At 41.3% G+C, this 23,264-nt stretch overlaps 2 protein-coding genes across 4 annotated transcripts in view; both read left to right on the top strand.

Annotated features, from left to right (window-relative positions):
- The first annotated feature begins 490 nt into the window (after positions 1-490).
- Positions 491-17,680, top strand: LTV1 (LTV1 ribosome biogenesis factor). 2 transcript variants are annotated; one of them, XM_039529995.1, is made up of 11 exons: positions 491-1,123; positions 3,478-3,609; positions 4,438-4,629; positions 5,947-6,034; positions 7,227-7,371; positions 7,981-8,236; positions 9,889-10,016; positions 10,998-11,140; positions 11,450-11,502; positions 12,390-12,590; positions 14,115-17,680. In XM_039529995.1, exons 1-11 carry the CDS (start codon positions 1,121-1,123, stop codon positions 14,226-14,228), a joined length of 1,455 nt encoding a protein of 484 aa, XP_039385929.1. In that variant the 5' UTR covers positions 491-1,120; the 3' UTR covers positions 14,229-17,680. The 2 variants fall into 2 exon arrangements, with proteins under 2 accessions (XP_039385929.1, XP_039385928.1); XM_039529994.1 differs by lacking the exon at positions 491-1,123 and adding an exon at positions 1,304-1,579.
- ZC2HC1B (zinc finger C2HC-type containing 1B) overlaps positions 16,238-23,264 on the top strand; it is a 24,699-nt gene continuing 17,672 nt past the window's right edge. For both annotated transcript variants that reach the window (XM_039529997.1, XM_039529996.1), the window contains exon 1: positions 16,238-16,373. In XM_039529997.1, coding sequence (XP_039385931.1) covers positions 16,352-16,373 — 22 coding nt within the window. In that variant the 5' untranslated portion in view covers positions 16,238-16,351. The remainder of the gene's footprint in view (positions 16,374-23,264) is intronic.

Genomic DNA, 23,264 nt, shown 5'->3' with positions numbered 1-23,264 from the left:
CTTGGAGGACAAGCCCCCCACATAGGTGGGCAGCAGAGGGGCTCAGACCAGCCCCACGCACAGGAGGCATGGGGACACGCTCGGAGGGGGTCTGACCGTGCTCCAGAGGCAGGCCTTTTTTGGAGCTCCCTTTGAAGCTGGGGAGCGGCCTGTGTCAGTGCTACCCGAGCCTCCTCCCCCCTTGCCGGTGGCGGTGAGTACTGGCCCTACTCTCCCCAGCCCTGGAGCCAGACTCCGGCCAGGTCCTACTTCCCCCCTGCACACGTGCCTGGAAGCACAACAGCGCTAGCGAGTCGGAGCCGGGCGGGGCATCACTCCGGGGCGCGGGAGGACAAGCGGGTCCGCACGTGCGGAGGCTGCCCGTTGTGTGGGCGGGGCAGGGTTACACCCGCTGATGCCCCCTGGCTTTGTGTTGCGGGGGGTGGCGGAGATGGGAAAACGGGACACGTCAGGCCGACCCCCACCACAGCCCAGGGCCTGGCCCAGCCGGGGGTCGAGGCAGGCGGAGGAGCCAAGACACGGCGTCGGCCGGCTACATCACGCCGCTGGGGCGCCCACTCTGCGCATGCGCTGCAGGGGGAAATTCCGCGCCAAGAAACGTTCATCGGCATATGCGCGTGTCTGAGAAACGCCGACGGGGGCAGCTGCTCGCGCCTCCCTGAGGCATCTACCCCGCCCCCCAGTCCCGCAAGCAGCCCCTTCAGTGCGCATGCCCGCTGTCCTCTGGGCTCCTCCAATCCTTCCACTCTCTCCGCCACTGCCACAGCCCGGTGGGCAAAACCATTCATGCAACGCTGGGGGCCGTGTTAGCGCCTGTGCCTCTTTAACGCTGCCTTCCGCACGAGGGCTTCCGTCGCCCCTGCCAGTTCTTGACTCTGCGGCAGGAGGCTCATTTACTGCCACTACGTTGGTTTGGAGTTGTCGATCCGCCCCTCCCCACCCCCCCGCCAATGGGCAGGAGCTGGTTTATCCCAAGATGGCGGCGGTTCCTGAGCTGCGGTAAAGCACAGTTCCGGGCCGGGCTGACTCACGTGGGAGAGAGACAGACTCGGGGTCTCCCGTAGCGTGCCCCCCCCCCCCCGGACTGTGCTGAGCGCGCGCCGCTGCACCCGCTTGAGCCATGGTGAGTAACGGCCGCGGAGAAGGGAGGGGAAAGAGCATGAAACCTTCCTCACGGGAGGGGGCGCGCGCTGTTGTCACTCGCTTCCCGCCCCCCCCACGGTCCGTCCGCGCTTGGCCCCCGGGCGCTGTGAGAAAAACCTTCCCCATGGGGCCGCACGTCACGGCTGCCGAGTCCGCAGGGAGGGCGGAGCGCCCCGCCCCTCATCTCAGCGGCGTTAACTCCGGAGCCTAATGATGACTGTGGCCACTTGGCTCCCTAATGCTAGGGTGGGGGTTGGCCTCTGCTGGGAATTAGAAGGAGCTGCTGAGGAAGGCTGGTGTCTGTGATTAGTTGTCATTTATTAGGTCGTGCCTAAGACTGAGGAGGTTGTGAAGGCTAGCGCTGTAACAGCGTTTAACAGAGAACCTCCATGAATGTATCCAGCTAAGTCCATTGATGGCTATTAGCCAGGCTAGGGTAAGGAGTGGCGTCCCTAGCCTCTGTTTGTCACTTGACCATTACCTGTCAGGTTCACTCCCTCTGGGGCACCTGGCATTGGCTGCTGTCGGTAGACAGGATACTTGGCTAGATGGGCCATTGGTCTGACCCAGTAGGGCTGTTCTTATGTCTTTATATAAGACCCATCACCACCGGGCCTGCATTGTGCTAGATGCTATACAAACACAGTAGCAGATCGGCCCTGCCCTGAAGAGCTCACAGTTCAAGTAGCCAAGACAGACACAGAGTGGGGGAAGGGGTATCTGTACAATCAAATATAGCTATCCCCAAGTATTCAGAAATTATCAAGCAGGCCTAAAAATCATCAAACTTTAAAAAAAAATGGTTTGGGGATCTCTTAATTTCATTCTTGTTTTGGAGCACCTGGCTTATATTTGCTTCAGAACTTCAGGTGTTTTTCTACATCTATGAGGACTAGAAATTCACAGGATTTTCTAATGACAGCTGAGATTCTCAGATAATCCTTTGGCTGTGGAAGAGTGCCTGTCATTAAGAAAAAACACCAATATCTCAAGCTTTGTGCTAAAGTCAGGAGAGTTGGCAACAGTGATAAGTCACAGGGAGAAAGTTGGTGGAGAGACCCAAAAAAGAGGAAAGATTGGTGATGAAGAGAAACCAAGGGTAGAAATAGTGGTAGCCCTAAAAGGAGGCATAACTTTCCAGTGTGATTAAGATACAGAACAGATATTAACTAAAAGGTATGTTTATTACATACAAGCAATACTCTACCCTCCATCTCTGTGCAAACCTCCCAATGATATTAAAGGAATGTATATAAGGATGGCATATAGATCTGAAATTATTTCCTGCCCCTATACAGACCATAATTATAAATGGAATTCTGCCCTCTTCACAGAATGGGCTTCAGAGGCACACTGAATAGTTTAATCCACAAGCTACTGGGCTGCAGGAATGGAGACCTGGATTTTAAACATTGCATTTGTACCACCATTCTCCTGGAAATTCACAGTTAGCAGTAGTGGCATATATGTCTGCTTACTTACAGTCTTGCATCTCATTTTGTGATAATTCCAGACATAAGATTCCAAAATGCAAACAATATTAAAATCATACCCTGGCAGCTGATACCTTCTTACATCAATGTATCCCAAATGCTACATAACATGTTACATTATCTGTTTTACATTTTTAAATTAAAAAGCAAGGAGAGGAAGGTTAGGCTTATACTGTAACTTACACAATGAAAATGTTCTTATATAATTTTCTTAACCTGTCAGTTCTCAATAATAGAACTGATTGGAAAATGTTATCTATTTTTTTTCCCCACACAATTGTATAGAGAGTTGTAGAATATATTTCCAACAGGATAGTGCTTCAGATTGCTGAGGAATTCAGGATGCTGAGAGGCTGAGATGGTTTATTTTATGTGGTAGTGGTTCAGTTGACAATTTCATTATGAATAACTGGGCTATTGTCTAAATTATATATGGGAAGCTACATTTGCCTGTCCATTTCCCTGTTTCCCAGCTTGAACTTTGTCAGATGTGCCCTGATGTGCCTTTGTCAGAGTGCATTTACTTAAGAACACCTGAAAGCACAGCTGAAAATCATGTGCTGTAATCAGTCTGAAATTCATGTTTTAATATATATTTGTGTTCTGTAGAATTATACATCTGCCATTGACTCTTAGAACATGTGAAGTGTACTACTTTTCGATGATGCAAGAACACATCTAATTTTGGTTTTCTTTTTAAGCCCAGCTGTTCAAGAGTATAACATTTTCTGAAATTTTATAGCAAAGAACGTGTGTGTATGTTTTGGGGAGGAAAGGGGTTCCTTAGAAAAGTTTTTAATATATATATTTTTATAAACAGAACATAACTTTGCTTTTGCAGCCTCACAGAAGGAAGAAACCCTTTATAGAGAAAAAGAAAGCTGTAACATTTCACCTGGTACACAGAAGTCAGAGGGACCCTTTGGCAGCTGATGATACTGCACCTCAGAGAGTTCTGTTGCCTTCACAGAAGGTAAATGCTCACTTCAACCACGGAAGCTTGGATTAAAAATTAATATTGCAGGAGAGTAAAATGATAAGATTCAGAGTCATAACTTGAGAAAAAGGGGGATGGCTTGGGAATAGGTTTTAGTTAGAAGATTGGAGTGAAATCTACCACAATGTAAGAGGCTGGATGTTTGGTTTTTTTTGAGAACACACTTGAATCTTTATAATTTTTTACACTCCTATACAGACAAATCATCAGCATTTTACTAAACACTTCCTAGTGAGAGAATTTTACCTAGCCAGAGGTGGTTATGGTGGATGCAAGGAGGGGGCAGAACCCACCAGGGAGTTCCAAGGACAATGTACTGTTGATAAACCCTGGAATTTAGGAGTTCAAGGCTCCCAGCCTCAAAATTAATCCCTGCTGCCTCTGTGTAGTGAACAGTCATAACAAATCTCCGTGCACTGAATGTGATTGTATAGCTTCTGTACACACAGAGATTTGCAAAAGTTTTGTAAGTAAATGTTTTGCTCATGGCGTACATGGGCTGAACACCTTGTTAAATGTGTGTTAGATTGTTTGTTTTTAAAACAAAAGCTTAGTTATGCCACAAAACTCATCTTCTCTTATGTGTTGTTTAAAAAAAAAAAAAAAAAATTCCTCCTGAACCCTTTAGACTAAGGTTGTTTCAGTTCTGTTTTTTATCAGTTTGGGGGTTTTGTTTTTTCCTGCAAGGTGTCCTTGTTTTTTCAAGATGAGGATTCCCGGGTTATGTATTTGAGATCCACATTATTGCTAATGAATTTGAATCTGACCGAATTTATTAATCCTAATCTTGTTTACAATCTCAAGGGAGATGAGGAACAGAGGAGAGAAGAGCAGAGGAAATATGGAGTGTTCTTTGATGATGACTACGACTACTTGCAGCATCTAAAAGAAGCCTCTGGTCCCTCAGAGCTAGTCCCATCTGATGTGTCTGGTCAACCGAGCAGGAGTACAGTCAGAGGGGAAGGAGAGAGAGAGGAAGAAAGTCAACAGATTCCAGTAAGTATGGTATTTGCTGCACTGTGGACCATTCTTTTGTTGTATCTTTCTGAGTTTAGCATCCTGTAAATCCAGCTACATGTGAGTTTAGCATCCTGTAAATCCAGCTACATGTTCAAAATGTAATAACCTTGTTCAAAAAGCATTCATGTGGTTATAAGCTACTTATGAAGGATTCTGTTTTTTCTGGGCACTTTGGCATACCAGATTTCCTATTTGATCATAGGCAAAAGTATTATAATGGCAATTAATGATCCATTCGTTATTTAGAAGCTGTAAAGCCCTTAAATGATTTTCATCATGACCGTGAGGGTTCTTGTGTGACCCAAAAGGGACGGGATCCCATAATAGTTGTATGGAAAAAAAACCATGTGAGTTGCTTACAGTACTTTTGCATTTGTTTATAATTATTATAAAACACTCCGATGCTGTGGTAATGGACTGTGAGGAAATCTTAAATAAGTAGTAGTAAACTAGAAACTATATCAAATATTGGTAAGAAAGTAATGAAACAAAATCTGGGGAAAATACAGGTGAATGCTTCCAATGTTGAGTACAGTGAAGTCTTGACATTCAGTAGCGTGCCAGAACACAATATGTTAGTGGTTTGGAAAGCTGTTAGGTAACCCTGACATGCAGTGGAGTGTGCAAGAACAGTGTACAAACTGAATCAACACTAGCTTATTTTAAGAGCCTGGGGAAGTGTGGCTATACAGTTTTTTTTCAATTTTCATGAAAACTGGCGCACATGACAGTTTTAATAACAAAGTATATTTTGACCACATTATAAAAAGTTCCATAAAATTAATTACTTTGGAAGCACTGTTTTTTTAAGTTTAAAGTCTTGCAAATAGAAAGGGCTGTAGAAGGGAAATCTTAAAATGGTCTTTAGGAATGCTTATGCTATTAAGGAAATAGAAAGTTGCTTCTGGTTATTTCCTGCACAACCATTTCCTCAGTCACATCTTGAAAGCTTTCAAACAGTCTTTGTACTCGGGGAGTATACATACTAAGGGCAAAAATTCTTCATTGGCTAACTTCCATTACTTAGTCCAGTAAAGAAACAAGGTGAGTGAGGTAATAACTTTTATAGGAACAATTTCTGTTGGTGAAAAAGACAAGCTTTTTTGCTACACAGAGTTCTTCTCAAGTCCACTAAGAAACTTAAGACATCAGTTAAAATCCTGTTTTCTCCAGGTAAGTAAGCAGTAATTTTCAAAGATTTGTCTCTTTGTCAGAGTACTCAAAAACATATGATCACTCTTGCATCTTTAAGACTATCTTAAATAACTGTTTTGTTTCCTTTTTTGTTTAAAGGCTCCTGCTATTAAGTTGCCTTCCTCAGTGTTTGCCTCAGAGTTTGAAGAGGATGTGGGACTGTTAAATAAAGCTGCTCCTGTTTCAGGTACCATACAACTCTTTACCTGTTCTTCTTTTGTGAAGCTAATGGTCCTCTTGGCGACCTAGGTGAAATGATATTTTTGTTAAACATTAAGGTTGTTCATCTATTGATTAATATGAACCTTGCATATTTGATTATATTATTTTGCTTCAGGTATTGCTCAATAGCAGAGAGAAGAATGTCTCCATAATTGAGGAGAACCAAAAAGTGACTCGATTTATTTTTCTCACTAATTGAATCGGTGCTTTTGGAATTATATAGTAACTGGTTCTAATCCTTGGGTTTGTTGTATTGTGCAGGAAACCCTAGTTGGGAAAGGAAGAAGAGAAGGGAAAATCCTTCAGAGGGTGGTGGGTTGTTTTTTTTTAAGGAATTTTGTCAGTCTTTTAATGCCCCATTCCTTCATTGGGATATGTTCAAGTATATCTTTGTGCCCTGGTAGAGTCCCACTGATGCATAAGTTCATCTACCTGCATCCCAGTATAGAGCTGGGTCTTCATTCTCAAAGTTTGTCTTCCTTGAAAGAAAAGTAAATTCCATTCAGCATCCCAGTGTTGTAGTCTTAAACTGTAGCATGATTTAAGTGTTCATTGCGTTACGAAGATGGACAGCTTGCTTGCATAATATACCTATGTGTGCCATTCTGGTATAGCATCTATCACACGTTCTCTGATTGGGTTTTAAAATCCACAGTTCCTTCTGGCCAGAAAGGGGAGTTTTAATGACAAGTGTGCAACAAACTGAAATAGAGGATTAGTTTTGTGGCCTGTGTGTGTGTGTGTGTGTAATTTAGAAAGGTTTTTTTTATATATAGTCTGCAATGGAAATGTATGTACTCCAAACATAGGAGAAGCAGCCATCCAAATCAGAATAAATCATGTATAATTGATTAAATAAGTCACGTGTTATGATGTGTTCAGACTATTGGACCACACATCTGTCTGACTTCTAATGAGCAGAATTATAGTTTTTAACTGAAACATTGTACACTGTCCAATTCAACTCAGCGACTTTGCCTTGTGCTTCTAATGAATTCTTTAAAATTATTTCCCTCCTTCCCAAAAAGGGGGTTATTATCTGAGCTCAGCAAATAGCTCCACTTAATACAAATTAGCATTTATAGTTGGGAACCTTTGTTTCAGGAAAGTGGCTTGGGGATGCGATACCAATTTTAAAGCATTCTTTTCCATTGTAGGACCCCGTTTGGATTTTGACCCTGATATTGTCGCAGCTCTTGATGATGACTTTGACTTCAATAATCCAGAAAATCTTCTCGAAGATGACTTTGTCTTAAAGGCCACTGAGCCAGGGAAAGGGGACTGGAAAGGAGAGGATTGTCGGTATATGAAGCTTTGTAGAACTCTTTAATGTCATAACAAATAATGCAGTATTGTCCCTAATTCTTTTTTTGTTTTTTTGTTTATCTGTTTGAAACAGCACTAAATTCACAAATATATGGAATTTACTTAGTAAACAGGATTATGAGATCTAAACTGTTTCCAAACCTAATGCAATCTCATTGTTACCCATGATACCTCACTTCATAGTATTTCTAGCATTAGCTACTGGTACCACTTCTTTCATAAGCACATGCATAGTTTCACTCGTATTAATATTCCATATTCCAGTATTCCTTTGCTTTCTTTCTTTTCTGTTCCCGTTTCCTGATGTATAACTAACCAGATATGCTGCATTTGGAACACCCAGGGAACGACCAAGCGTGAAAGCATTTCTGGCTATCCATCCTAATCAAATATTTATTGGTACACCCTGAGTTTAACTTTGGCAGCACTTTTACTACTAAACATTTTGACTTCTTGTATCTGCATGAGAAGAATCATTAAATTTAAAAATTTGGCTAGGTTTATGAGGTGATAACACTGGGTAGATTGACAGGTTGTTTTATACCCATTTCTTAAGTGGCTGATCTACATCTATATTATACTCAGGGGCTCTGATACTGAGGATGAAGATGAGTGGGAGGATATGGATGATGATGATGATGATGATGGAAAGGACAACGGTAGTGATGAAGATTATGATTCAGAGGGTCCTTTATCAGATGATGAGGGAGTTAGTGGAGAGATGAAAGAGTTTCTTTTCATGCAAGAGGAGACCAAGAGCCGTTTCACAGAATACTCCATGACTTCGTCCGTAATGAGAAGGAATGAACAGTTGACCCTGCTAGATGAGAGATTTGAGAAGGTGAGGCAACTCACTGATAAAAATGCTAAGAAGCCCAAAGCTTGAGAGAGAGGATATTTTAAACCTATTTCTCTGTGTGTTTTGCCCCATCCTGCTCTCCCACACCCTAAATCCTGTAAGCCAGTGCTTTTCAAACTTTTTAGGCTGCATACCCCTTTCCAAATAAGGTAGTCTACTGTACATCCCCATCTGAGATAGGTGGAGGTGATGGGGGGGGGGGGGTCCAGGCGGGGTCATATGACCCCCACCAGATTTCTGTCTTCCATTTAGCAACAGCTTCTAGAGGTTTTCAAACTGGTGCGGGGGACGTCCGGGGGGATGCAGAGGAATGTTCAGGGGGCAAGTGGCCAAGTCAGGTGTCTTGGGCCATCCCTGCATGGCGGGGCTCGGGGAGGGAGCATCACCTCTGCTCTCTGACTCACCTCAGTGGACCACCCAGCCTGTCGAGGTGTGGGGGAGACTACCAAAAATTTTAACTCAAAGCAGGGGTTACAAAATGTTTGAAAACAGCCCCCCCCAGTCCCATATTCCTCCGCACTCTCTATGAGGCACCCACTACAGTTTGAAAACTTCAGACTCTTAGTCACATACAAAAAGGAAATGTACACCAATGCAGCTGCAGTTTTAATTTTAAGGAGATTAAACATTGATTGCCAATTCTTACTAAATAAAATGTGTTGTCTGTCATTATAGGATTTTTTCTCGCATACCCCAGTTTGAAAACCACCGCTAAGATGATCCATGCGCATAGACCCTTATGCCTGTGCAAGCTCTCACTCATTTAATTTCACAGTGGTGGCAGATGTCTGTTCTTCTCTGAAGATATTTTGCATTACAAGAAATGAGTTTGAGTGTGGGTTTTAAATGGTTCTCATCCAGTGCATGGTTGTATTGTCTCATTCACGTTAAAAGGCCGCAGGGATGTAATCCTAACTATGGCTTTCCTCTTTTCCTGCCTCCAACAATTATAATCATTTCCATTGCTATGGGGAGATGTGGAATCTCAAGCAGTAAAGGATATATCATTTGTCAAATCACATATTTCCTTCTGTAAAGGGGAGGTGGTATTTTAGTCCTATGAGATGAATTTATAAGGTATGATGTTTTTAAAGTGCTTTGATCTAATTGTATGAAAAGTGTGGTGGATGCATGAAGTGTAACTTTTCTACTACGCAGTGGCAGTCTAATTTATTTAATTATCCCAAACAATGTCCCAAAGAGAAATGAGTAATTTGACTATATAACATTGAAAGATAATTTATTATTGGTATGCTTGTGTCAGTCGGAGGTAAAGGAGAGCCTGCTGCAGGCCTACCCTTCACTACTGCTGCTACTACTGTATTTGTTTTGTTGACTTGTTTCAAAGACTTTTATGAGGGGAGAAAGAAATGGGAGTGAATGGAAAGAAATTTATCATTTTTGTTGTTGTAATGCTGAGGAGATGTAGTACTGGAGCAGGACCTCATTGTGCTAGGCACTGTAAGAACACAGAACCAACAGTCTCTGTCTGCCCTGCAGAACTTTTTGTTACAAATAGTGTGAAAATTTTTAATATCAAGAGAAGCTGTTGAACAACATTGTGTCTAGATTGCATGTGAGAGACAAATGCAAATATTCATAGTTCATTTAGCTTTGTGTGTTTTCCTTTTTAGTTCTTTGAACAGTTTGATGACGATGAGATCGGAGCGTTGGATAATGTGGAATTAGAAGGCTTTATTCACACCGACAGCACTCGGTTGCAAGAAGTCCTGAATGACTACTACAAAGAGAAAGCTAAGGAGTGTGTAGAATCACTTTTAGAGCTACTTGTGTGAATCAGAACTAACTCTAATTACACGTTACTCACCTTAGTGACATCTCACTTATTAAGATAAAATCTGAGTTTTAATTCTCCTTGATGGAGACCATATTTTTGTTTGTAGGATGTAATTAGTTTAGTGTTTGTAAAGTATTCTTATTTTTATTTAGCAGTGGATTTCAGTTTAATTGAGTGGTGATGCACCAAAGTGATATGGAGTAGGTTTTTTGGTGCTTTCAGTCTTGTTGAAAAGGAGACATAATTGTATCCCACTGAACTACTGCTAATGTTCAGAGGCCTTCTTGGCCTTCTGATTTGCAAGGAAGTTACTCATTTGGACTGAGGTTTTCCCCTACCATGCATCTTTCTGTTGTTGCTGTTGTAACTGACCCTGCAGCAGAGTATCTCCATCTGCTGTTGTGTACAGAACCAACAGCAGAACCTGTTATGTACATAGTGGAATGATTTGTGTATCATGATTGTATACCTAATTGATCGTGTATACCTAATTGAACACTTATGACCCCAATCCTTTGCATTCAGATGTGGAGGGGGGACGACAGTCAGCCAGCCATTCGGTTCACTGATGTCTCCTCCTTCCTGCATTCAGGTGCACCAAATATTCTTGAAAATAGAGGCAGCTTTCTTAGCAATCTACCTCTGACCCTGCAGATAATTAAATAGTCTGTTTTTCTGGAGATTTGTGGAGAGAGAAGATAGGGGAAAGGAAAAGAAATTCCCATGTCACATTACTAAGTGGTTTGGTTTGGTTTTTTTAAACACAAGAATGGTTTTTCCTGTCTTTTGGGGGGTTATGTAGTCAGATTTAAATAAAAGGGGTGGAGTGAAAGGGTCAGCCCTTCATTCTTTTTTTTCTGCGTTAGGAAGTTATAGTGAAATTCTCTTTTCTTTTTTTTTTTTTTCCTTTCCCTGACTCACATCCTCTTTTATCTTTTCTAAAAGCTGTGTGAAACCCGATGCTCTTGAACCAAGTAAGGATTTAGATTCTCCCTTTAATGAGAAGGGTGAGGAGGAAGAAGAAGAGGAAATCATAACTTTAGTTATTGAGGAACCAAAAGAGAAGTGGGATTGTGAATCCATTTTGAGTAAGTATGTGAGGCTCTTACTGTTTCCACGGATAGTAAAGCAGATGGTAGATTGTCTTGTTACTGATAGCAAGGTTTCTAGTTAAAATAGCTTCTGCATTTCTCTGTGCTTTTGACTGGCACATAACAGCATACATTCTCATAAAAGAAATTTGGCCAGGGGTGTCTTAAGTGCACTAAAACCTAACTAATTGCCACAAGTCTTTCTAATTTAATGTATAACTTTTTATAAAAAATTGCTATGCAAATTGGGGTGGTATTTTTCAGTGTACAACCCTCCATTATCTTCGTTTTTCTGTTTTGCCTTAGGTACATACTCAAACTTGTATAATCATCCAAAACTTATTGAGGAGCCAGCAAAGGTAAAATCATTAGATTTATTTTCTATATAGTATGAAGTTTACAGAAGCCTAAGCAGCAGCATGACTTGTAGAGTCATGACAGTTACTTTCCTGTTGGCTGTATTTGTCTTTGAGTTGACCTGCAAATGGGGTGTGGAGGTAGGAATGTTGCGTTCTGTTTTTGCTGCTTCATGATTTATAAAACATTTAGCAGGTGGTGGTGGTTGTGGTGTGTTGTTTTTTTAAGGTGGGAAAGGGGGTGAGAGAGGAAGAATAACTTTTTTACATTGAAAATTCAAAATTTTGCATAACTTGTTTTTCCTGGAGAATTAGTAAGATTATATCACAAATATCAAGAGTATGACCTGCGCATACTTGCGAGAAATCAGTTCTTTTGGAGGTGGATCTTTGCTGTCCTTTTGAGGACTGAGAACTTGTACCACAGTTCTTTTGTCCTCCAAGGAGTTCCGCAGCGAAATTTAAAATACATCTTGATATTTCTAAAGTTCAAAAAATAAAGCAAACCTCCTTCTTTTTGAGACCTCTTCATAAAGAAGCAAAGAGATCCAACCTTAATTTTTTTCCTTAATAATTACCTTTAAGTAAAAGTTAAACAAAAGAAGGGAGGGACAGTAATGTTAAATATAACTTTTTTTTTTACTTTTAAGGCCAACTTCTGCCACAGATACGTATGGTAGTTCTTGAGTTTGATGGAAAATCATGTGCATCTATCTGAGGGCAGAATTTGGCTTGTGTGTTCACTATTGGAAAATTTGTAGCATTATAGGTGGTTCTAAATTATTGGTGATAAGCAAGGGGGTGATCCATAAACCTTGGAAGAAAAGCACACAGAGGATGGAGAGTTAAAGACAACTACTTCATTGGCACATTGTCTGTCTGTATTTTAGTCCAAACCAATCAAAATTTCTCACAAGAGTGGAATCCCACTGGATATCTTGCCTCAGAGAGGTCTTACAGCTAAGCAGATCGAACGCATGCAAATGATTGATCAAAGTGATCTGCCAAGAGTATCCACACAGCCACGTTTCAAAAATGAGAGCAGAGAGGATCGAAAAGCTAGAAAACAAGCTGTAAAGGAAGAAAGAAAGGTAAAATCTAGTCTTTAATATTTTAAGACAGCCCCTTTGGAAAATGTGTTGCTCTGTTCCTCATTATTCTGTGTTTTAAAAACGATTTTTTCTTTTAAACCAGTTTATTTTGTTTCTGGGAATTATTGGGAAAAATTCACTGGTCTTCAAGGGTTGATTTCTGTAGCTGAAACTGGAGTCTTTTGTTATATAAAAGTCTAACATGCTTCAACCTGGGAAAAGAGAATGTGAAGCAGCATGTCTCTAAAACTTAGATATTAATCCTGGGGGAATTCTGCGCCACTGCGCAATGCAGAATTTTGCAGAAATTAATGTGCATGCAGAATTTCCTTTCCCCCACAGAAATGGGCTGCAGTGCTGATAGCCGCCAGCAGGGGCCACTGGATTCAGCAGAGCATAGCTTACACACAGAAGACACTGCTGGGGGGAGGGAGAGGGAGCTAAAAGGTTTCTGGGAACTACAAGTCCCAGCATGCCCTGAGGGAAGGAGAGGGCAGCATCCTGGAAACTCTCTGCAAGCCTGAGACTGAGCATCAGGCTGTTTCTCCCTCTGGATTCCTGGGCTCGGAGGGAGGAGAGGGGGGCAGAGAAGGGTGTGTGGGGAAGGGGGGACCCTGCAGCTGGGCTCTAGGGGGGAAGGAGGTATAGGTATCTGGGCCAGGGATGGGGTGCCCCACAGTTGGGCTCTGGGGAGGAGGGGGTTTGGGTGTATTGGGGTGGGGGGGCAGAGAAACAAGAACTGGGTTGTCATAGAGGTTTCTTTAACTCTACTCTTGGGGGAGAGTTTGTGTGTGTCTGAATTGTTACAAACATACTTGGTGACAAGTATTTCGAAATAAATTACCAAAATAATTGAAACTGGCATGATTATGTGGTGTTCTTTTGACATAAAATTTGGAGAATTTTTAATTTTTTGGCACAGAATGCCCCCAGGAGTAAGATATGTGGGGCACCCTACACTACAGGTGCTACAACGGTACTGTTGCAGCACTGCAGCTATTCTGCTGTAGTCAAGTATCAGAGGGGTAGCCGTGTTAGTCTGGTTCTGTAGAAGCAGCAAAGAATCCTGTGGCACCTTATAGACTAACAGAAGTTTTGCAGCATGAGCTTTCGTGGGTGAATACCCACTTCTTCGGATGCTTGCATCCGAAGAAGTGGGTATTCACCCACGGAAGCTCATGCTGCAAAACTTCTGTTAGTCTATAAGGTGCCACAGGATTCTTTGCTGCTTCTGCTGTAGTGTAGATGCTTACTTCCATCAACATAATGGTGACGGCACTGAAGCATAGGTTGTCTTATTCATACCCAAGAGATACAGTTTTTTTCATACTCATGAGCGTTGTTGCTAAGTCAACCGAAGTGGTGTGTGTGTGTTTTTTTAAATGCATAAACCAGGCCTTATTTAGCATGTCTCTGAAAGTTATTCAAATATCTCCTTTGGATTGTGAAGGTGTTGGGAGTGAATTATATACTCTGCAAATCTCAAAAATTGGTTTTTAATGTGTAAGTCATTCATGTTTGCAGGAACGGAGAATGGAGAAGAAAGCCAACAAATTAGCCTTCAAGTTGGAAAAAACAAGGCAAGAAAAAGAACTGCTCAATCTGAGACAGAACGTTCAAGTGCTCAAGCTGTCGTAGTGGAACAGATGACTTCCATATTGTGGAAAGTTCTTTGCATTGTTCTTTGTGCTAGGATCTTGGGAAGATACTGACTCTTTTAACCTTGTCCCATCATGGACAGAAGTTAATAACATGGTATTTGAATTTTTCTATAACCAGGTCCAGTAATTTGCCATCTTTTTTTAAATGTAAACAGCTGAAACAATTTTTGGTTACAAATTAAAATTTACAGTAGTATTACTGTATTTTTCTGTCATGAACATAACATGGCAGCTATTTATAAACTGAGTTGCACTGGGAGTGTGTTATGATACTTAAATTACAGAAAAATATACATTTTCTCTGCAACAGGTTTTGTACATATTGAGAAATTTTAACTATTGTGATTCGAGAGATCTCAGTGCTGTTTCTTGATTAGATTTACCTATCTGACTGCATAAAATAATTCTTTCCCTCCCTTTATAATGGTATTTAAATGCAGATTCAGTTGGAAACCATGCTTTGACCTCAGCACAGTTCAAGCTTATGCAGTCTTTTTCCCCCCAAGCCCTGTCCAACTGTCTGAAGTATCTATTGCTGTTTGAATACTATTGTGAAGAGTATTGGAAAATTGCATTTTAAGAGAGAGGTTTAGAAAACTGTTTTTAAATTTAAGGGTTGTCTAAATTCACATGGTTGTGCTTTCCGTTTCATTTGGCGGGTGAAATAATTAAAGATATTTAATGCAAGATTTAGGTTGTGCATCAAAGTTAGCAACATTAACATAATTTCCTTGTGAAATTAACTTGGCTGTATTGAACAGGCTTGCATACAGTGTTTGCTATAAAATATTCAAACAGTAATAAGTCAAAACTGTACACACGCAGAAAAGAGTAGAGTATGCTACATACATGTGACACAACAAAAATGCTGTTGCACTTCCTGACTTTCTGGGACCTTAACTCTGCAGCCTTAGCATTGCACTGTGAGGGAGCTAAACTGTATAAATGCAGACACTGGTGCTGTGTGAGGTCTAAATCATCCATGACCTAGGCAGGAACCTCTTGGGGAGAGCAGTGGTTCATCGTAATCAGACACCGTAAACACCTTAGTTCTGACTCTAGCATTGAATCTGCATTGGCTTTGATATCCATCATTCTGTTTGGTGGCAGTGGACCTATACACCTCAGAAAGGTGAGCAAGAGTTGCCCCTTTATGAGCAGAAAAGGGAAGTACCTCATCTTTGTAGTTCCACAGGACCACAACATGAACATCCTTTCATGCCGTCTTGCCATGGCCAGCTCAATGTAGAAGCCTCTGTGTATGCTGCTTATGGGTGGGAGATTCTGGTAGAATCATAACCTATTTCTAGGATATCGGATACTATTTTTGGAAGAATTCTGGAATGGTGCCCAGGATATAAGGGGAGAGAATTTAAACTACTGTTAATTTAATCTCATCCCAGTTGGCTAAATCCTGAGCACTTTAAGACTGGTGCCTGTGAAGCTTAAATGAAAATTTTTTTTTTCCACGGTTTTTCTTAAGTTTTTGTCAGGTTGTTTTATTGCTTTTTTGGAAGTTTTCTTTAAGTTCAACACAAACTTTCTCTCCTCGATGGGTCTGATGCAATTGTTTAAATTCCTATTGATCCCTAGTATGAACTGACACAGCAGTACGTACATTTCCCTTTCTGTTGTCCTTATGAACACTAAATGAAGGTGAGCAGAAAGCAGTGTGAATCCTCTGTGTATAGAAACTATTCAAAGTGCTTTGGTTATAACATCTATTGCTGCTTGTGAGATTGAACTATTGAAATTGAAACCTAAAACCAGTTTCCTTTTCTCTCAAATCTCTTCTATATTAACCAAATCTGTAGAAATTAGCCCACCTAACTATGATATCTGGGGAAAAAATTGTAGAAGTCCTGTATGACAAAAACATCTTTGTTCATGCTTTCATTTGACTTTTAGCTATACTAGTTTTCATGTATATCATAGGATAGGGCAGGATGTATGTGTCATAATTGTTAATTATTTGGTTGCTGATAACTGGCAACTTGGATTATTGCAAGCACTTGAACTGTGTAAGTAAAAGTTGACCACCTAGCACCCATGTTTCCTGAAAGTGTTTAAAGAGGGAATTTGAGAAATTTGCATATAGAGATGAGTCAGATGCATGGAACAGGTGAGTGTAAAGTGTAATTTTGTGGGTTAGAGTTTATTAGAAATATTGCCACATGCTCTAAAAGAGAACTATGATCTGTCTTCTAACGTACACAAACCATAATCCTCTGCAGTTGGATATTATGTTCAGTTGCTGAAGCAGAGATGGGAAGTCACGAAAAAGGATATTCTGCTAGGCTTTGCTGCCAAAACTCTGAGCCAGATCAAGCAAGAAAATCTTAATTTATTTTGTCCTACATACCTAAAGAGTAATCACAATTTCTTTAGCTATTCTGATATTTGATTTGCCACAGTCAGTGTCCTGATATGCCTTGCATTATGCCATGAGAATGTTGGTAATATCCTGTAAGCCAGTTTGGGAATGTTTCTATGCTCCAGTTGCCTACAGGAAGGTGAAGCAGGCCTGTTCTTCCCATTGCTGCTTTATTACTGTATTATTTCCTTTCTCTCTTGGTTTACCACTTCTATAGGGCAAAAATAAATGAAAGGTAAGGATAAAAAGAGCAGGCCAGAGCAGGAACCAAGACACAATGGGGAAGTCAAGAGTGTTTTTAAAAGGGAGAGAACAGTGGGTGGAATAGAGGTTAAAAAGATGTTGGTTGGAAACAATCAAATTGAGAGCTAATGGAATAGAGCTAAAGGTTATAGAACTACTTTTGGTCCTCCATTGTTAACAATGTCACTGCTAATTGTTGTAATCAAGTTACTATATATGCATCGGTATTCTTTTCCTAATGTCTGCTGCAATAAAAAAAAGTTGCCAAGAGTCTCATGCTGCTGAATGGCAAACCTTGCCTTCACTTCAATGAGATCACGTGCAGACCCTTAGACCTGCAAGTCCTGTGTTTTTTGTTTTGTTTCCCCTCCCGCCATAAATGGGGGGCGGGATGGACCTCTTTACAGGTACACTCCAGCAATTTACTGGTTTTTTGCCTGTGCTCAGTGCAGAGAGATTGATATGAAATCAGATTTGTGTTGTGTTAAGACATGGTACTGTTGTTGGTTTGAAAGAAAACTTTGAGAACCATTTTCCCCTTGAAAAATGCAGTTAAATCAAAACTCAGATGCTTAGCAAACTCATGTCAATTTCACAGAAATTTTATTTTGAAGGAAAACAGTGACATTCTGACAGTTTCAAAATTAAACCTTTTGATATTTCACTTTGAAACTACAGTACTTTGTTTTGAAAATTGTATTTTGTATTCAATTATTTCTTTTGTCAATCTTCTGTAGAGAATTTTTAACTTGCAGGCTTTTCCAAATTATAATGAAAACAAAATTAATCTTCAAAATGGAATTTCCATCCTCCACAGCTCTACTTGCCACTGTCATGTTTTAGTTTAACATAACTTAATTAATTCCCAAGTTTAGATTAGTTAGATTCCGACATTGTACATGAATAGTGTTTTGGGGTTTTTTTTTTTAAGGGCATATTTTTCATTTTGTATAATCAAGTTTGCAGTTTGCTATAAGAACATGTTTAGGCACCTAGGAATTTTTCAGGTATTCCCTGGAGTCATAGGAGAAATACTTCATGTCCCCCTCACCCCTTTGCTCTGTTCTTTGGATCCCTGACTTTCCAGTATACAGCTTTAAGCTGGCACTGACCACCTAGTCAAGAGCACTTGAAAATGGTTTTGCTTCCCTCAGAAATTAGAGAAATTAGGGTAAGTACTAATATACGCTGCTCTCTTCTTTCTTTGTACCTCCAGATCGTCTTATGACATAAGATCATAAGGACACTATTAGGAATATGAAGTGAAGTTTTATGTTTAGTTTATACTTGTATGCATGGAACTGATCAAACATTTATGGCTTCCCAAAATGCCTGCAGTTATCTTCTGTACTGGGTTTGGTACAGCATAACTTTAAAAATAGAGAGGTGGCTTGTGTCTAAATATATGCAAACTTATAACTTACTGGGGTTGTGGTACAGGCTGTTATCTGTATAACGGCATATCAGCTATCCTTATTAATAAACCTACTACTTGGCTTAGTCTGGATCACTCCCAGCTATTTGAACAAATACTAAACTTCTGCTAGCCCCTTAATACAAAATTAACTTGCAAGTGAACATTACTGCTATGAAATAAAATATTTCTTGAATATTATTTAATGCATCTGCTAAATATTCTGTCACAAAAGAAAAAAGGCTGTGTCACAATTGTAATAACAAAATGTGTCTTACTGCTTTTAAAAATATAGGCAATCATCTTCAAGGTGACTGAGTCACTGCATCATTAAGGATCCTAATTTTTTATGTGGCTTATGAATTAAAAGGATTGAAATAAAGTAAAACCTCAGTGTGGGCATCCAGCTTCTCCTTTTTTTGGTGAGCTGTAATCTCTGTAGTGACATACAATACAGAAAGTATCACATCTCCACTCTTCAATTATGATGTCATAGAATGACCTTGTTCTTTGCCATGCTGAAGGCAGCATGAGGAAGATCAGGTCTACTTCAATCTCAGTAAATGGTTTTGCAATACTGATTTCCTTTGTAGCCTGAATCAAAGGTACCCCTACATTTTGTTTCATAGTGTATAGGGCAATTTCAGCTTTTGCTTATACAAGTTACTGTTCCAGTCTCATACACGACATCCCAGATATTAAAACACTAGGGAAATCAAAAGTCAACACCTTTACAAATCTTAGTTACACCGCTCCTTGTTCTAGGTTTTATCTAACGCCTCATTAGCACTTGTTAAAGATGGTTCATGGGTGACTAGATAACTGCCTAGAGAGCCTTTCAGTTCTATGTAGAAGACTTGATTCCTGCATGGTCCCTGGAGGTTGTTTGTAAGTTAAAAATACTAATTTTGATTTTTGTTTCATACATATTTTTGTAGTATGAGAATTCAAAATGGAATTTCTCAAAATGAAAAGCTTTTAAATTTTTTGTTTCAAAAAACAGTTTTGGTTTTACAGAGTTTTCCCCCTTTTTTCTCTCACCGGTGAACTTGTTTTCCCACAAGAAAAGTCAGGGGGAGGGAAGTAAAACAGTACTTTATCTCACTTTAAAAAAAAAACTTTCACGATTTTCTGGTGTGGGAAGGAAGAGTAGGAATTTTCTCGCTGTTTTGAAAAAAGTTTGAAATGTTAAACGTCTTGACATTTGTTTTGAAAACTAAGTGCTATTACCTGATTACTGTTTTGGCCTATGGAAAATAAACTGTTGCAGTCAGTTCTTAAGGGGAAACTATCTGTCACCACCAGCGAAATTGGCATGCTTGTGTGCAAAGTCAGTAGAGGCCAAGGATTTGAATTGCTATGGAAGATTAACTGCCTCGAGGTGGCCACTCCACATCAGGGTACTTGTGCTGTATTTGCCCCTACATTTCAGTCTCTAGGGTTTCTAACCTCTCACACTGAGTACATTTAACATTTTAAGGCTAATGTTAAAATAATTACGTAATAGGTCAAGAAGAGGGTCTGTACATCTGGGTATAGTGCTTAGATTATCCACACATACAAAGTTGTTTTGTTTTTAAAAGTCACGTGATACATAGAGCACCTAATCAGCAATAGCCCTAATTTAGGTGAATAAATTTAAGAATACAGTTTAGATATTAGCATCCACATATCCAGCTACATAACTCATGAGAAGTTGTACAGAGGTTTGGTACTAATGCACAAAGCAAACTATACAGGAGGTGTATCCACATGTCTGCAACTTGCTAGGGAAGCTGTCAGGAGTACAAAATTAAAACTGATTGCCATCAACCACTCCCTTTGCTTTCACAGCCCCATGCTGCATTTCTATAGTTTTGGTAGGGAAAGTCAAAGAAGAATGGAAAAGTGGAGTCTTTTTGTCTGGGCAAGAGCCCCACCCACCCCCGTGACTGGTGTGGAGGGTGGCTGTAAACCAAAGTCCACTGGCAAAATCTCAATTTGTGTGGATCTTAGACAACTTAATAAAAGCATATGTAGAGAAAGACACATGGTTCCTGAATTTAACCCAACACAAGTCTTAAAGTTAGATGCTATCCCAGCCTTCTAGCAAATCCCCCTTGCTAAAGAATCTGTTAACTATACTCCTCCCCATTTGAAAGGTACCGTTTGAATTGTTTTCTATTTGGCATATCTTCAGCACCAAAGCATTTCCAAAAAAGACTGTCTTGGCTTGTGTCAGGTTTGTCTGGTATCCTTTGCAATGCAGCTGTTTGGTATATGGTAGAGATAAAAATGAACACTGAGAGTGATTACATGCAGTTTTGCGACATTTTCAACAAGCTCAGTCTGAGAAAACGTGAATTTGGAAATCATTCATTCATTCATTCATGCCCGTCACCCCAACCGGGGTATGGGCCGCCAACAACAGATCTCCATAGTCTTCTATCCTGGGCCATTCGCTCTAGCTGGTTCCAGGTATAGCCCATTTTTTTGCTATCAACCTGAAGGTCGCGTCGCCAGGTATTTCTTGGGCGGCCTCTTTTCCGCTTGCCTTGGGGGTTCCACTGCAGTGCCTGTCTGGTGATGTTGGTTGGCTGCTTGCGTAGTGTATGTCCTATCCAGCCCCACCTTCTCCTTCTAATTTCTTCCTCTGCTGGGAGTTGATGGGTCCTCTCCAAGAGGTGGATGTTACTGATGGTGTCTGGCCAGCGGATCTGGAGAATCCTTCTGAGGCAGCTATTAATGAAGGTCTGGATCTTCCTGGTGGTTGTTTTGGTTGTCCTCCAGGTTTCAGCTCCATACAGTAAGACTGATTTCACGTTGGAGTTGAACAGTCGAATCTTTATTGCCAAAGACAGCTCTCTGGAGCTCCAGATGTTCTTGAGCTGTAAGAAGGCTGCTCTTGCCTTACCAATCCTTACTTTGATGTCTGCGTCTGTGCCACCCTGCTGGTCGATGATGCTACCTAGGTAGGTGAAGGACTGCACTTCTTCCAGGGGGCTTCCATTCAGTGTGACTGGGTCGTTGCTGATGGAATTGATCCTAAGGATCTTGGTCTTGTCCTTGTGGATGTTGAGGCCAACCTGTGATGACATGGCTGCCACTATGTTGGTCTTCTCTTGCATCTGCTGTTTACTGTGCGAAAGGAGTGCAAAGTCCAGGTCATCAAGCTGGGTCCACAATGACCATTGGATTCCATTCCTACGCTTGTAAGTGGATGTCTTCATAATCCAATTGATGACGAGAAGAAAGAGAAGTGGTGACAACAAGCATCCTTGTCTGACTCCGGTTCGCACCTGGAAGCTGTTTGTGAGCTGCCCTCCATGGATCACTCTACAGTGTATGCCGTCGTATGAATTCTTGATCAGGTTGACCACCTTTGCTGGGATGCCATAGTGCCGAAGGAGCTTCCAGAGGGTCTCTCGATCCACGCTATCGAATGCTTTCTCATAGTCAACAAAGTTGATGTACAACGAGGAGTTCCACTCCATAGACTGCTCGACTATGATGCGGAGCGTTGCTATCTGGTCCGTGCATGATCTGTTCTGCCGGAAACCTGCCTGTTCATCTCGTAGCTGTGGATCGACGGCATCCTTCATTCTCTCTAAGAGGACTCGGTTGAAGACCTTCCTGGCACCGACAGGAGTGTGATTCCTCTATAGTTGGCACAGTTGCTGAGGTCTCCTTTCTTGGGGATTTTGATGAGATATCCCTCTTTCCAGTCAGCTGAATCACTTCTTCTTCCCATATTTTCTCCAAGAGGGGGTACAGCATTTCCACTGAGGCATCCAGGTCTGCTTTCAGGGCCTCTGCTGGGATATCGTCAGGTCCAGCCGCCTTCCTGTTCTTCATCATGGTGATGGCTTTTCTGATCTCGTCTCTGGTTGGTTTATCGCAATTGATTGGGAGGTCCTCGTTGGCTGGGTCAATGTCTGGTGGATTTGGTGGTGCTGGTCTGTTCAGGAGTTCCTCAAAGTGCTCCGCCCATCTGTTCATCTGTAGTTCTATTCCTGTTATAGACTTTCCCTGCTTGTCTTTAACGGGACGTTCTGGCTTGCTGAACTTTCCAGACAGTCGCTTGGTAGTATCGTACAGCTGTTTCATGTTACCGCTGTATGCTGCCTGCTCTGCTTCTGCTGCCAGTCCATCCACATAATCTCTCTTGTCCTTCCTAATATTCCTCTTCACTGCTCTGTGGGCTTCAGCATACTCTTTTTGAGCTTTGGCCTTTGCTGCTCTAGTCCTGCTGTTGTTGACTGCTGCCTTCTTCTTTCTGTCTTCTATCTTTGTCAAGGACTCTGCTGTGATCCACTCTTTCTGCTGGTGTTTCTTAATTCCAAGCACTTCCTGGCATGCTGACCTAAGTGTGTCTCTCACTTTCTGCCATCTGTTGAGTACACTGTCTTCCTCTTCCTCAGACCGATCCTGTAGTACTGAAAACTTATTCTTCAGCGTCAATCCAAAATCTTCCTTGGTCTTATGGTCCTTCAGAAGGTTGACGTTGTACTTCGCTCTTCTGTCTGACGTGTCTATCCAGTTCTTCTTCAGCTTCAGCTTCAATCTGGCCACCACTAAGTGATGGTCGGACGCCACGTCTGCTCTTCTTCTAACTCTAACGTCCTGCAAGGATCTTCTGAACTTCTTGCTAATGCAGACATGGTCGATCTGGTTTTCTGTCATGCCTGCTGGCGATACCCAGGTACTCTTGTGGATCCGCTTGTGAGGAAAGATGCTGCCTCCTATGACCAGATTGTTAAGTGCACACAGATCCACAAATCTCTCTCCATTCTCACTCATCTCTCCCAGAGCGTGGGTCCCCATGACTTGTTCGTATCCTGTGTTATCAGATCCAATTTTGGCATTAAAGTCTCCCATAAGGATGGTAATGTCTTTGTCTGGGAGAGTCTCTAATATTTTCTGGAGTCTGTTGTAGAAGTAGTCTTTGTCCTCCTCTTCACTGTCATTGGTTGGAGCGTAGCACTGAACAACATTCATCTTAA

This window comes from Mauremys reevesii, linkage group 3 (assembly GCF_016161935.1).
Source record: "Mauremys reevesii isolate NIE-2019 linkage group 3, ASM1616193v1, whole genome shotgun sequence".
NCBI lineage: Eukaryota > Metazoa > Chordata > Testudines > Geoemydidae > Mauremys > Mauremys reevesii.
The sequence above is the reverse complement of the archived record's forward strand: the minus strand, read 5'-3'. Positions and strand labels throughout refer to the sequence as shown.